General features: G+C 35.4%; 1 protein-coding gene across 2 annotated transcripts in view; it reads left to right on the top strand.

Annotated features, from left to right (window-relative positions):
• LOC145266592 (phospholipid-transporting ATPase ABCA3-like) overlaps positions 1-12,719 on the top strand; it is a 178,699-nt gene extending 165,980 nt beyond the window's left edge. Inside the window, exons 18-20 of one of the 2 annotated variants that reach the window (XM_080122440.1) lie at positions 5,749-5,936; positions 10,130-10,300; positions 11,955-12,719. In XM_080122440.1, coding sequence (XP_079978566.1) covers positions 5,749-5,936; positions 10,130-10,300; positions 11,955-12,393 — 798 coding nt within the window. In that variant the 3' untranslated portion in view covers positions 12,394-12,719. The remainder of the gene's footprint in view (positions 1-5,748; positions 5,937-10,129; positions 10,301-11,954) is intronic. The other variant, XM_080122441.1, reaches the window with a different exon arrangement.
• Positions 12,720-13,024: the final 305 nt, after the last annotated feature.

The raw sequence follows: 13,024 nt of genomic DNA, 5'->3' as shown, positions 1-13,024 counted from the left end.
TGTGTGAAAGTTCCTCGGTGTAAAGGTTACATGTAAAAATGAAACTATAACAATGAACCAATCACGGTACATTGTTATAGTTTCATTTTTATTTTTTAAAAGAGAGTCTAATCTGTCAAAGTCGATGGCTGGGCCCATAACCTGTTAAATGTTGAGCCATTCTGTTGTTGAACAAAGATGGCTGTAGTAAATCTTTCCCAGTGAATTAATGCGCCCCCCAGATACCAACCTGGAAATTTCTACGACTCGGCGTGGTACATACAATGCCTAGTCTTCTCAAATGGCTACCCATCTGGTACTGGCCAGGTTCAACATTGCTTAACTTTGGTGATCTGGTGAGAATCAGTGTATCTACATGATTGTGTCGTATAATATATAATAATATATATAATAATATATAATATAGAATAATATATATATATATATATATATATATATATATATATATATATATATACGAGCAAACAGTTAATAAAACATGTTAAAAAACACTTTGAAAAAGAGTTAAAAACATATTTAATCTGAAAAGGAAACACTTGATAAGTGGATAGTCCTTAATCCGCAGAGTTTCGAAGAAATACTTTCCTTCTCATCAGAGGGTAGGAATTAGCAAAATGCGGAGTCGGATTTTGCATACAAAAGTATTTGATGAAACAACAAGTAAGTCAAAGATCTTACTTGATAACAAAAAAGTGAAGCAGAAGGAATATGGTGAAGAAAAAGGTGATTACACGTGAATGGATAGTCTGGTGAAAGATAAATAATCCAATGACGGTAAAATAAAAAAATATAACTTCAAGAAAGTTAATTGAATTTCCATTTGCACAAGTAAAATCCAAGGAAATCCCGTAATTGGAAGATGGTCCAAAATAATCCAAATGTTTTATATATATATATATATATATATATATATATATATATATAGGGGGACCCCAAAAAAACGGGCCCCAATTCGAATTAGGCCCTGTTTCTTAGTGTTTTGTCCGAATGAAATGAAACTTTGGTCATAACTAGTTTATTATATTCAAAACACTAGGGTCTTTGGCCTTTTTTTCTCCGTTGACTGTAAAATGCTCAGAAAAACAATTGAATGTCCTGTTTTTGGGGGGTCAACCTATATATATATATATATATATATATATATATATATATATATATATATATATATATATATATATATACAGAGAGAGAGGGAGACAAATATTACATAGTCGCTACACTGAACATGCTAATGTTTCAGACAATTGGTTGGCAAGAACCAAAAGTCTTCGTCGGGTGACGTAACAAAGCTTATGTGACAATCAAGACATCTGGTTCTCAAATGGAAGAAATGAAATACATATTTTTTGATTATAAAAATAAAATGTTAAAATGATAAATTTAAACGAGAGGGGTGGTGGGTTAAGTGACGTTTTAGACTCCAGATACAGAAAGCGAGAGAGAGAAAGAGAACGTCAAGAATTAATAGGATAAAAAGGAGGAATAAAATGGAAAAGAAAAGGAAGGCGAAAAAGATAAAGAAAAAAAAAACGAGGACTGTTAAGTGTTGAGACATTATATTGAACAAAGATGGCGGCAGTAAATCAAATCGGCGAAGAATCAATGCTGTCACAATCTCGAGTGTTAAGTAATTCTTAATAACAAAGATGGCGTTGAAGAATCAATACAGTCACGATTCCATCACTTCAAGACAGACGTTGACAGTGAATTGAATTGAATCCAAAATTCAATATTTTTATAAGGTTGGAGGCTTCTCATTCTCGTTGATTGTCCTAACTATAGTTATAAATAAGATCGTCCAAATTATTGGAGTCATATCCTCATTAATCAAAAGCATTTTAACAGAAAGCGCTGGCTGGGGCCGCGTGAAGTGGTGAGAAGACAGAGACTTTTAAAAAGCACACGTGTGTGCGAAAAGACTTTGGGAAATGAAATGGGTTGTTTCGGAAGAAGCACACTTCATTTGCACTGAAAGAAAATGCTGAGCCAGATTTGTTTATTTTTTTGTTGGCTTGTTCTTCCTGTCCTGCAACGGTACCCACGTTACACAATTAAGCGATAGACGACTATTACAAGGATTATTTAAAAAAACGGGTGCATTTTAAAATTAATAATTAAATACAGTTTTAAAAGATATAAAACTTCACTACAGTATTTTTCGCAGTGATAAATACTCCCTTTTAAATGGATATCTCCAAATGTAAAATAATTCTTTATTTTCTGGCAAATAAAATATAATCACTTTTGGGCCAGTTTTATAAATCCTTCAGCAATTTCTTTTGAGAATTTAAAAAGGAGGTGTCATTTGCTAAGATTTTATTATCTCCCTTGCCAGTGTAACGTATAAAAATTCCCCTGTAAAAATTCTTTTTTATCTATGAGCAAAAAAATATTTTTGGGATTGGATTTTTTCGATTTTCGATACTTATCGGATGAATTTTTGTACAAAACATATCTAAGAACACTGCCAGACAGGGTGATTGAAAAGTAACTCCTTATTTTAAAATACATATAATTTATAAAATTAATGAATATAAGAAGAAAGTATAAGGCATAGACTTTTATTTAAAATTCAATGAAGGCGTCTTCATTTGTCAGCAGATTTGCAAGTCGACCAAGAATCGCATCAACTAATTTCACAAGAAACTCTTGTGAAGTGGTAGTCATAACTTAACGTATTCACCCTTCAAGTTCTTCTAAATTTCTTGGTCTGGTTGAGTAGACTTGCTCTTTCAGCCAACCCCAGAGGAAAAAGTCGCAGGGCATTAAGTCAGGACTTCTGTCTGGCCATTCATGTGAACCATGACGACCCATCCATCTTCCAGCAAATTGGGCATTCAGCAATTCACGAACAACAATAGAAAAGAGTGGAGGAACTTCTATCTATATATATAAAAGGCAAAATGTGTGTGACCATTTTGTGTCTGTCTTCAAAAGGCTTTTCTCGCACACGGTTCCGATGTCGTTATGATCGCTTACAACTGTTTATATGGGTCCTAAATAATAATATGTACGATTTGGGAAAGTGCGTCGCATCTAAATTTATTTACGCCGACTTTTACAAAATTATTACTATTTTGGCTCCTTGCGTGTTGATGAGGCTTTTTCGTATAAAAAGCAAAACTAATTCAAAGTTAACAACGAACAACGTTCTCGGCATTGCACCGGGAAATGTCCAGAAGCAATGATCTTTGATCAATGTTGTACATCAGACAATTGTTATTCAATCTGGACAATTGGGAGCTGGTTCCCCTCCCCCCAACATCTGTTGGGGGAAAAAAACAAAAACAGTCAAACTTGGGTAAACAACTGCGTGACTTCTATTTGACCTTCTTAATTAGGTCAAATGGAAGCAGCAGAGTTAACTTTTATTGCGCATGCCTGTTTTTATAGTTTAATAAATAAATTCAAATGTATGTCGCGGTGGCCTAATGGGTAACGTCGCCTGTTTTTTTTTTTTTTCACACATTAATTTCCAACTCAAGGGTACAGGTTCGATTCTCATACTTACCTGCCAAAACATTTTTTATTTAACCCCCCCCCCGGTGTTTTGATTTACCTCAAGACACCCGGGCATTGCCGGGTACCCCCCGCTAGTATATATATAAAAGCGAAAATGTATGTTCGCTTTTTGTGTATGTCCAAGAAAAGCTTTTTTCAGAGAAGCGGTCAGTCGGTTCACAACTTTTTAAAACTTTTTATATCACATATAAATCGTAATATCTCACAGTTAACAACGGAGCTCACCAGTCTATTTAATTTGCTCAACTTCGGGAAGATAAATATTCAACAGTTTTCGCTCGCCGCATGTAGGTTAGGCCTTTTCCTATAATGTTTCCCCCTACCCCCAACGTCTTGGGGGGGAGGGGGAAGCATTCCCACACTAAATGAAATGCTACCCCGCAGTCAAAAGTTGACCTCATTAAGTCATTAAAACGTGCACCTGCCAATTTAAGTAATTAAATAAATTCAAACGTGTTTCCGTTAGCATCTTGCAGTGGCGCAATGGTTAACGTTGCACATTTTTTTTTCACACTTTAATTTACAACTTTGCCTCAAGGGTTCAGGTTCGATCCTCATACTTACCTACCAAAACATGTTTTTATTTACCCCCCCCCCCCGAAGTTTCCACACACACCTCCAAACACCCGGGCAACGCCGGGTCCTCCTCGCTAGTCATCTATAAAAGCGAAAATGTATGTATGTGTGTTTGTATGCCTGCTAAAAACCTTCGACAGACAGAAGAAAAATTCACAAATTTGGTCTCATATGAAAGCCCCATCCTTCGCCTGACAAATATCTTCGATTTGGCCAAAAATGTTAATTTTTTCACCCTGAAATCAGCACTTTACTACAGGGGGGGGGTCACCAAAAACCATCCTCTCATGACGAATTCGCTTCTACGCATGCGTCATATGACGTCGTAACCTGATTTAGTTTAAAGATTTAATAAAATGACCTAATTTTGTGTACGTCGTGTCATCTCAGTTGGTTAGAGCGCTGAGTCATTATCTAAAGGTTTTGGATTCGAATCGTGGTGTGAGATGTCTTCGTTTTTTTTTTTCAATTTTTAAAATTTTAATATTTAAGCCATTTTTCAGGTAACGTTCGTTTTTCTGTTTTTTTTTTTTTACTTCGCTTATTCTTAGGTTTTCATTGACACCCCACCCCCACCCCCGATCGACCACACACACCCAAGAACACCCGGCCAATGCCGGGTACCCACCGACTTTTTGAATTTTAATATTAAAACAGGCTTATTTAAGCCATTTTTCACATGTTTTTTTTTTGGGGGGTTTTTATTTTTAAGATTTTTTAAAGCAGTTTTAACGTTTGTTTTTCTGTTTTCTTTTTTGTTTTTACCTTACGTTAGTTTTTTTGTGTTTTTTTTTTTCGTTCTTCGATTTTTTAAAGTTTTAACTTTTAAAAATATTTGCTTCGCTTATTCTTATGTTTTTGTTTAAAAATAGTGACGTATCCTGCATTAAACTTTTTCCCCATATATATTAATTGTATAAATTATATTTCAAAAATAAATTGTATGTATTTTAACCAGCTAAAGACCCATAAAAGAATGGTCTGTAAAAAAAATCCAATCATTTGAGGCCCCTAGCGCCGCTCTGCGGCTTTTAGTTTCAGAGGAGATAGCGTTTGAAAATATGGAGACAGACAAACAGACAGACACATAGCCTTTTATATATTAGATTTATTCAAAAGGAATCGAGGTCTCATTTGCATATTACATTAAAGAAATCTGTTTTAATAATTAGCTCTAATTTTTTAATGGAAATTAGTAATAGAATTGTTTTAAGTATTCTATTTAGAAATATTATATACAGTCGATTTATTCCATTTATTTTTGATTTGATTTACATTTAAATTATTTTTAATTATTATTAAATCAAGATCAGCTCTGTTTCAAAAACGAAAGTAAGTTTTCATTTAACCTATTAGTTATTTCCCTTTAAGCTATAAGATTTTATTTCCCCCGTTTTCAATTTCATAGATGAAAATGGCTATGTTTTATGCTTCCAAAAATCCCAAAATATGTTCAACTTTCAGGAAAAGCGTAACAACTTAGGATATTTGGTGTATCTTAAATAGCACAGACTAAACCCTCCACCCGACAATGGGTATGCACAGCTAGTTTTGTCATAAAGCACTCATTTTAAGTCAATGAGCTATAACTTTTTGAGTTTTTAAAAGGTTTAGGTTTCGTCTAATTTTTTTTTTTTTTTTTTTTTCCAGATCCAACAGAGCATCGGCTACTGTCCACAGTTTGATGCTCTCATTGAGTCGATGACAGCCCGTGAGATTCTAACGATGTTTGCGCACTTCAGAGGCGTCGCCTTCAAACAGATCCCGCAGACTGTTGACGAACTTTTAAACCATTTAATGCTTGAGAAATATGCGGACAAAACCGTCGAAACGTACAGGTAATGGAAACTGCTTAACTTTTCTCCAGAAAAATCCTTACAAATATCGATTTATGAAAGAATTGAACTTACTAATCTTTTATCCTTATATTTTTTTTTATAAAGGAGTCACCACTTATCAAGGCCCAGAGGCCACTCGAGGATAAGGGTTAATAAGTGTACAGTGGTCAATGGAACAATGACGTAGTAATTGTTAATAGCGAAAATTTGGTAAATTGGATTACTTAAGGGGAACGGCTCATCAAGAACTTGTTTACGTTGGACTTGAAGACGATCATATTGTAGTCAGTCGGAAAGCAGGCAAATGGAAGAGAGTTCCACAGGTGTGCAGTTCTAAGAAATAAGCTTTGTTCATGGAATCTACGTTTAGGTTTAGGCACGGATAAAGAGTGGGGGAAATTATTGATAGTGTTTTCAACTAGACGACTGTTTCTCATGAAAGTTTGGCGAGGGGGGGACCCTATATTGGAGCTCAGACGAGCACTTGCCGTACAAAAATAGCGAACAAATGCATTTTTTATAAAAATATAAAATTTATTTTACGTTTAACAATGGAGGAGCATATTTAATTGTCGACCCATGCGTGCAGCAAAACTGTTATTTGCATCTGTCATGTACAGGATCAAAGTTTCAATGGGTTGAAAACGATACAATTATATATTCAATTCTCTTTCATTAAAAGAGAAAGAAAGGGAGTGAAAGAGAGAAAAAGAGAGAGAGAGAGAGAAAATATGTTTCATCGCCAATATTTTGTTTTTCAAATTCAAATGTCAACATAGCTGAACTTATTTGGTGCACCGAATTCATAAACAGCTGTGTCAATCTTTGTGTGTCGACAGTGTCACCTTTTTAAAATGTGTACTCACCGAAATATGTGTATATTTGCCACCACACAAGTACAGAACAAGTTAGGCATAAGGTTTATTAATGCATAAGACCCCAGCTCCTCCAAAATGGGAGCTACGTCACTGGCACTTGTCTTTATTAGTGTTTATTAATACCAACGTTAACCTTTAAAAGGAAAGAACTTTATTTGCCTTTTTACATGTTGGAGTGAGTACACCTCTTGTTAATAATGTTCACTCACAACATACGTCTTGTTGGTTTCAGGGCTAAGAGTGTACTGCCTACTCGCCTGTCATGCTGACTAGAGATTGGTTAAGTTGAAAGAGAGAGAGAGGGGGGAGAGGGAAATGATAAAGGACTCTGGATAGCCATTCCTGGTTTGTGTCCGGTTTATGAGAAAAAGAAAGAGAGGAGCTAAGAAACTATTATTTCTTCGAGAATGGTATTATTTTCGTCCTAATTCTTGGCTATTAGGGGTGACTCAGGCCAGTCCTATAAATATTTCCCAGTTCTAGCAAACGGCCAGACCACCATTTGAACTCTCAACAAAGAATCTTAAGGCCTAAATAAATAAAATTAATACCAATGTTAACCTTTAAAAGGAAAGAACTTTATTTGCCGTTTTACATGTTGGAGAGAGTACACCTCTTGTTAATAATGTTCGCCGGCAACGTACGTCTTGTTGGTTCGGTGGCTAAGAGTGTACTGGCTACTTGCCTGTCATGCTGGCTAGGGCTTGGTTAAGGAGAAAGAGAGAGAGAGAGAGGGGGGAGATGATGAGGGACTCTAGATAGCAGTATTCGGTTTATAAGCAGGAGAAAGAGAGGGGCTAAGAAACTATTATTTTTTGTGAATGGTATTATTTTCGTCCTACTTCTTGGCTTTTAGGGGTGACTCAGGTCAGTCCTACATGCTTTTGCATTGGAAGATTGCATGCGTCTTAGATTCTGCTTCACCCCTCCGCCACGTATAGGGCCATTACTAGCTGATGCTGTCTCCACTCTCCAATTGTCTGTCTAACTCACCACTAACTAAATTTGTATATATCTAACTACTCGGTTACTATTACGTCATTCAACTCACATCTTTTAACATGTGACTTTGAATCACGTTTTTTCTATTCCAAACTGTTATTTTGTTTGAGTATTTAGACATTCATTTCGTCCAGGTCGTATTCCTAGTTCTTTTGTTTATTGTTCTACTAACCTGTTCCAAATTCCGAACCCTATAAACATATTTGTCTTTGCACACAATCAGATTTTGCATTTCGACAAATAATATTGCTGTTATCTAGCATTTTAACTTTTAATAATAATAGTCAATTTTATTAAATCGACTATTAGCAAGGTAACCTGGTGTTGACCCGGCATATATATATATATATATATATATATATATACTAGCATGGGTGTCCGGTGTTGCCCAGGTGTTTGGAGATGTGTGTTGAGCAAAAAGTGGTAGTAGGAAGGCAGGCTCGAACCCGTACCACGAAGGAGGAAAAGACCGGGAAAAAAATCTGACGTCTTTGCTGTCACAACCACCATCAAACCGGAAGTGACGTAGGTTTAAATTAAGGCTAGACAATCGAAAAGAGAGGGTGACTTTCGAAAATATCGGTGAAAAAAGCGACCCCCTCCCTGTCGAAAAGTGCCTAGTTGAAGGTGAAGAAATTAATGTTTTTAGCCAATTTTTTCGGTATTTGTTGTCTGAACGGTCGAGCTTCAAAACGATACTGATCTTGTGAAAATTCATCGCCTCTGTCGAAAGTTTTAGGCAGACATGAAAACATACATACATACATACATTTATATATTGGTAGCTCAAATTTTCGACCCAAACCAATTAAAAAACTTGCCGTATCTCTGAATACCCTTTATGTAAAATTTCAAATATTTAAACCAGAAATTGTCTGAGTAATTTGGTAGAGACCGCAGAGATCAAATTTTTTAAAACTTTGACTCCTATTATGACCCCTTAACATTTATTGTTTTGGACTAAAATCAAGTTATTAAGTTAGATCCATGTCCAAGGAACCTATATCTAAAATGTCAATTGTTTAGACCCAAAATTGTCAGAGGAGTTTGGCAGAGACAGATCCTTTCAGTTTTATATATATATATATATATATATATATATATATGTGTGTGTATATATATATATATAATGGAAATGATATTCGGACAAAATAGAGACATAAAAAGGAAGAAACCGAGTTATGTGTTCATCAACGTTTCGTCTTTATTTCAAGACTTCATCTTGATGAATGAGATTAAGAAAACAAAGACACCAGTACAAATATTTGAAAATTTTTCATGTGCAAATTGTGACCCTGTTCTACTTCAAAAACGGAAAAAGACGTTGGAAATTCAAAACAGTGGGGAGCATTGTTAAAGAGAGGGAGATTTTCAATAACGTCATATAGTCGTTAATATGTTATTTAAAAGATATGAACGCAGTTAATATTCTTTCTGGAAAAAATATGTCTGTTTAAATCCAAATGTAGGTTTGTAACAGAAATGAAGTGAGTGTGTTTTTGTTATGTAATTTAATCGATTGAGATTATATGTATTAATTATTATAGGGGGTGTTTCTATGCTGTGAGATGGCTAATCTATGTCTACAATTAAATTATGTTCTTTTAATAAAAGTTTACTTATTAATGGTGCTACATTATAGAAACCTCCACGTTGTTTAATTGTACTTGAATCTGTGATAAGCACTGATTCAAGAAGTCTCCGGCGCAGTTTATTTAAAATAAATTTAACTATTTTTGCTTGTTTAAAGTCAAAGGTGTGATTATGCTGCAATGAATGAGAGAATAATGCACTTAGAGAATTGTTATTTCTTATATCTCTTTTATATTCATTGGGCCTTTTTTCTAATTTATGTTGGGTTTCACCAACGTATCTATGACGGCAATTTTGGCAAGGAACAGTGTATATGTTTGCATTGGAAACTGGTTTGTTTTGGAGACATTTTGTTGTTTTTAATATTAAATTGCTATTTCTTATATCTCTTTTATGTTCATTGAGTCTTTTCTATAATTAGCGTTGGGTTTCACCAATTTTGGCAAGGAACAGTGTGTATGCTTGCATTGGAAAGTGGCTTGTTTTGGAGTAATTTTTTATGGAAAACTGGGGGAAATTGCATTCGTTTTTAGTTGTGAATGCATTGACTCTGAGCACCCCCCCCCCTCAACACAGCCAGAGCAAAAGATGGAAGGAAATGAGACTATAGGAACAATGTTAGAGTTGATGGCAGCTGTCTAATGATCCCGGGTAGCACGTCCTATCACAGCTAATTCTGTTAATTATACCAAAAGTTTTTTTTTCTTCAATTTCTTTCAGCGGCGGAAATAAAAGAAAATTAAGTACAGCTGTGGCGTTAGTTGGAAACCCGCCACTTGTCCTTTTGGATGAACCAACGACAGGCATGGACCCAGGCACGAGGCGGAAACTCTGGAACACGCTGATTGGTGTTCGGGACAGTGGAAGGACACTTATTCTTACATCACACAGGTAAGCATAACTAAGAACCGGATTGTTTACTACTCAAATCATCTTGTAGCATTGCATTTTTGTTGCATTGTATTACATACTAAGCCTAAGCAGGAGGTAATGTAGCAGTTACGTGTTGAAGTTTTCTTTTGTGTAATCTTACATCCCCATGTGGAATTATTGATTAATTATCCAATTAGGACATAAATAGAGTTCGTAATCTACTTTTGTATAACCAGCATCGCCTGAAGAGCTCTCTAGTTACTAGTCTCTACTGACGGAAACATACTCATGAATGTGTAGCGACGTATAAATGCTTATGTAAAACAAATAAAGTATATGTATATATATATATATATATGTATATATATATCATGGACACTTCCATTGATTTCGACGTACGAGGTTCTTACAACTTCGTCTATTTAACCTTGTGTGTGAGTCGCAGATGACATTTCAATCCAGCTAATGATCTACAAACAAGTCCACAAATTGCGCATTGTTGAAGTATATGGCTGGGATGGCAGATGATACTTTATTTCTTTCTCTAGTTTGACGCAGTTTAACAATCTTGCAATAACCCTTATCCCTGAGTGGCTTCCGGGCCTTGATAAGTGGTGATCACTGTGTAAAAAAAAAAAAAAAAAAAAAAAAAAATGTTCGATGCTGCATTTTCATTTTTCCATTGAAGCATGTGGACCTCTATTCATTATGATCAATCACAGAGTCTTCGAGGATAGCGGGGTTTATTTCAGCAGCTACAAGAATGCTTTTTAATTTGTCCATGTATCTAAGTAATGGTCAGCCTACTGTCCGGTGACCACTGACAAGCCGATTGTACATCACCATGTTTGGAAATCCTCTTGCATACGCAATACATGGCTAGTCGGTTATTTCTTGAGAAAATAAACATCAATATCGCACATGGTGAAAAGGTCATCATATACAAACCTGTTGCTCCACAAATGCTGATTAGCATAATGGTTAGGAGCCTTGACTGTCGTACAGGCAGTCGGGTTTCAATCCTGTCTAGCCGCACTGATGAGCTGTAAAACAGAGAAACAGTACTGTATGTTGATGACTATATATATATATATATATATATATAGTCATCAACATACAGTACTGTTTCTCTGTTTTACAGCTCATCAGGACTGCCGACTGTCATCACGACGGTTCTAGGTTCGATCCTCGGCTTGGGAGAGGTGTTAGTCTAGCGGCACTGATGAGTTGTGAAACAACGAAACAGGTCTGTATGTCGATGACTAAAATATATTTTATAAAGCTCCCCTCTTTGGTAGAGCACTCTCGTAAATTATCTTACTCGCTACTTAATTTAGCTGAAATAATGCGAAGCTCGCGCTTTGTTTACAAACAAACATTTGAGCCCTCTACGAGTGGCGAACGGATGTTTATTTAAATAGACGTCCGGACAGTTTAATTTCGGCCACCGATTCCGTAGTCAGGGGGTAGGACTGCCGACTGTCATCACGACGGTTCTAGGTTCGATCCTCGGCTTGGGAGAGGTGTTAGTCTAGCGGCACTGATGAGTTGTGAAACAACGAAACAGGTCTGTATGTCGATGACTAAAATATATTTTATATATATATATATATATATATATATATATATATAACATAACCATAACATATTCTTTCTTCTTTCTATCCCGCAGCATGGATGAATGTGAAGCTCTGTGCACACGCATAGCTATCATGGTCAATGGACAATTCCGGTGTCTTGGAAGTATCCAGCATCTTAAAAGTAAATTTGGAGAAGGCTATACACTGATTGCGAAAATGTCTCTTCCGGAAAATGCCAATGCTGAAGCAGATATGACCCCATTGATACGGTGCATCGAAGAGAAGTTTCCCGGTTGTGTATGTAAAGACATTCACCAAGGCATCGTCCATTACCAGATTAAGAAAAACCCGTCAATGTCTTGGGGAAATCTCTTTGGCACTTTGGAGGAGATGAAAGATGCGTACAACCTGGAGACGTATTCGCTCGGTCAGACGTCACTGGAACAAGTGTTCATAAACTTTGCTCGATCACAAAAAGCCACGAAGGATTCGGTTTCGAAATCGTGGAAAAACTGTTGTCGGTGTAAATAATTTTCTGTAAAATATTAGGTTATTATTCTTTTTTTTTTTTTTTAATTCTTATTTAGAATTCAACCTAACTTTTAAAAAAACCCAAAAAACACAGGAAAATCTTTACAGTGTACATACCCGTCACAGAATGAAGATATCATATTCCAAAAATCACATTAATAGATCAAGTAGTGACTGTCTCACGTCGCCATTTTGAAAAAAAAAAAGACAAGGGCAAATAACTCCACAATAATTAATAAACTTGAGAAATCAGCCTTGTAATGCTACCAATTTCATATTAATTGCTTTAAATCGTTTAAAAATGATTTTCTTTATTAAAAAAAAAATTAGTTATGTGATTTTTGTAATATGACATTTCCGTTCCGTGACGGTTAAGTACATCAGAAAGATTTTAGTTACGTCCAAAAATTCAGTATGCAAAGTTTGAGATGCCGGGAGTGGACTCGGTTTACCTAAATATGGAATGGAAGTCAGTAAACGAAAAACGAAACCATATGGAAATAATTTATTTCAAAAAATTGTTTTAGTTTTAACAATTCTTGTGCTATCATAAAACAATAAAAAATAATAAACTTTCATTTTTTTTACATTCCTATAAATAGTTTTTTTTTAACACTTGTTATCACGAAAA

This window comes from Euprymna scolopes, chromosome 41 (genome assembly GCF_053919585.1).
Source record: "Euprymna scolopes isolate OS-2025 chromosome 41, ASM5391958v1, whole genome shotgun sequence".
NCBI lineage: Eukaryota > Metazoa > Mollusca > Cephalopoda > Sepiida > Sepiolidae > Euprymna > Euprymna scolopes.
This window is presented reverse-complemented; position numbering and strand designations above follow the sequence as displayed.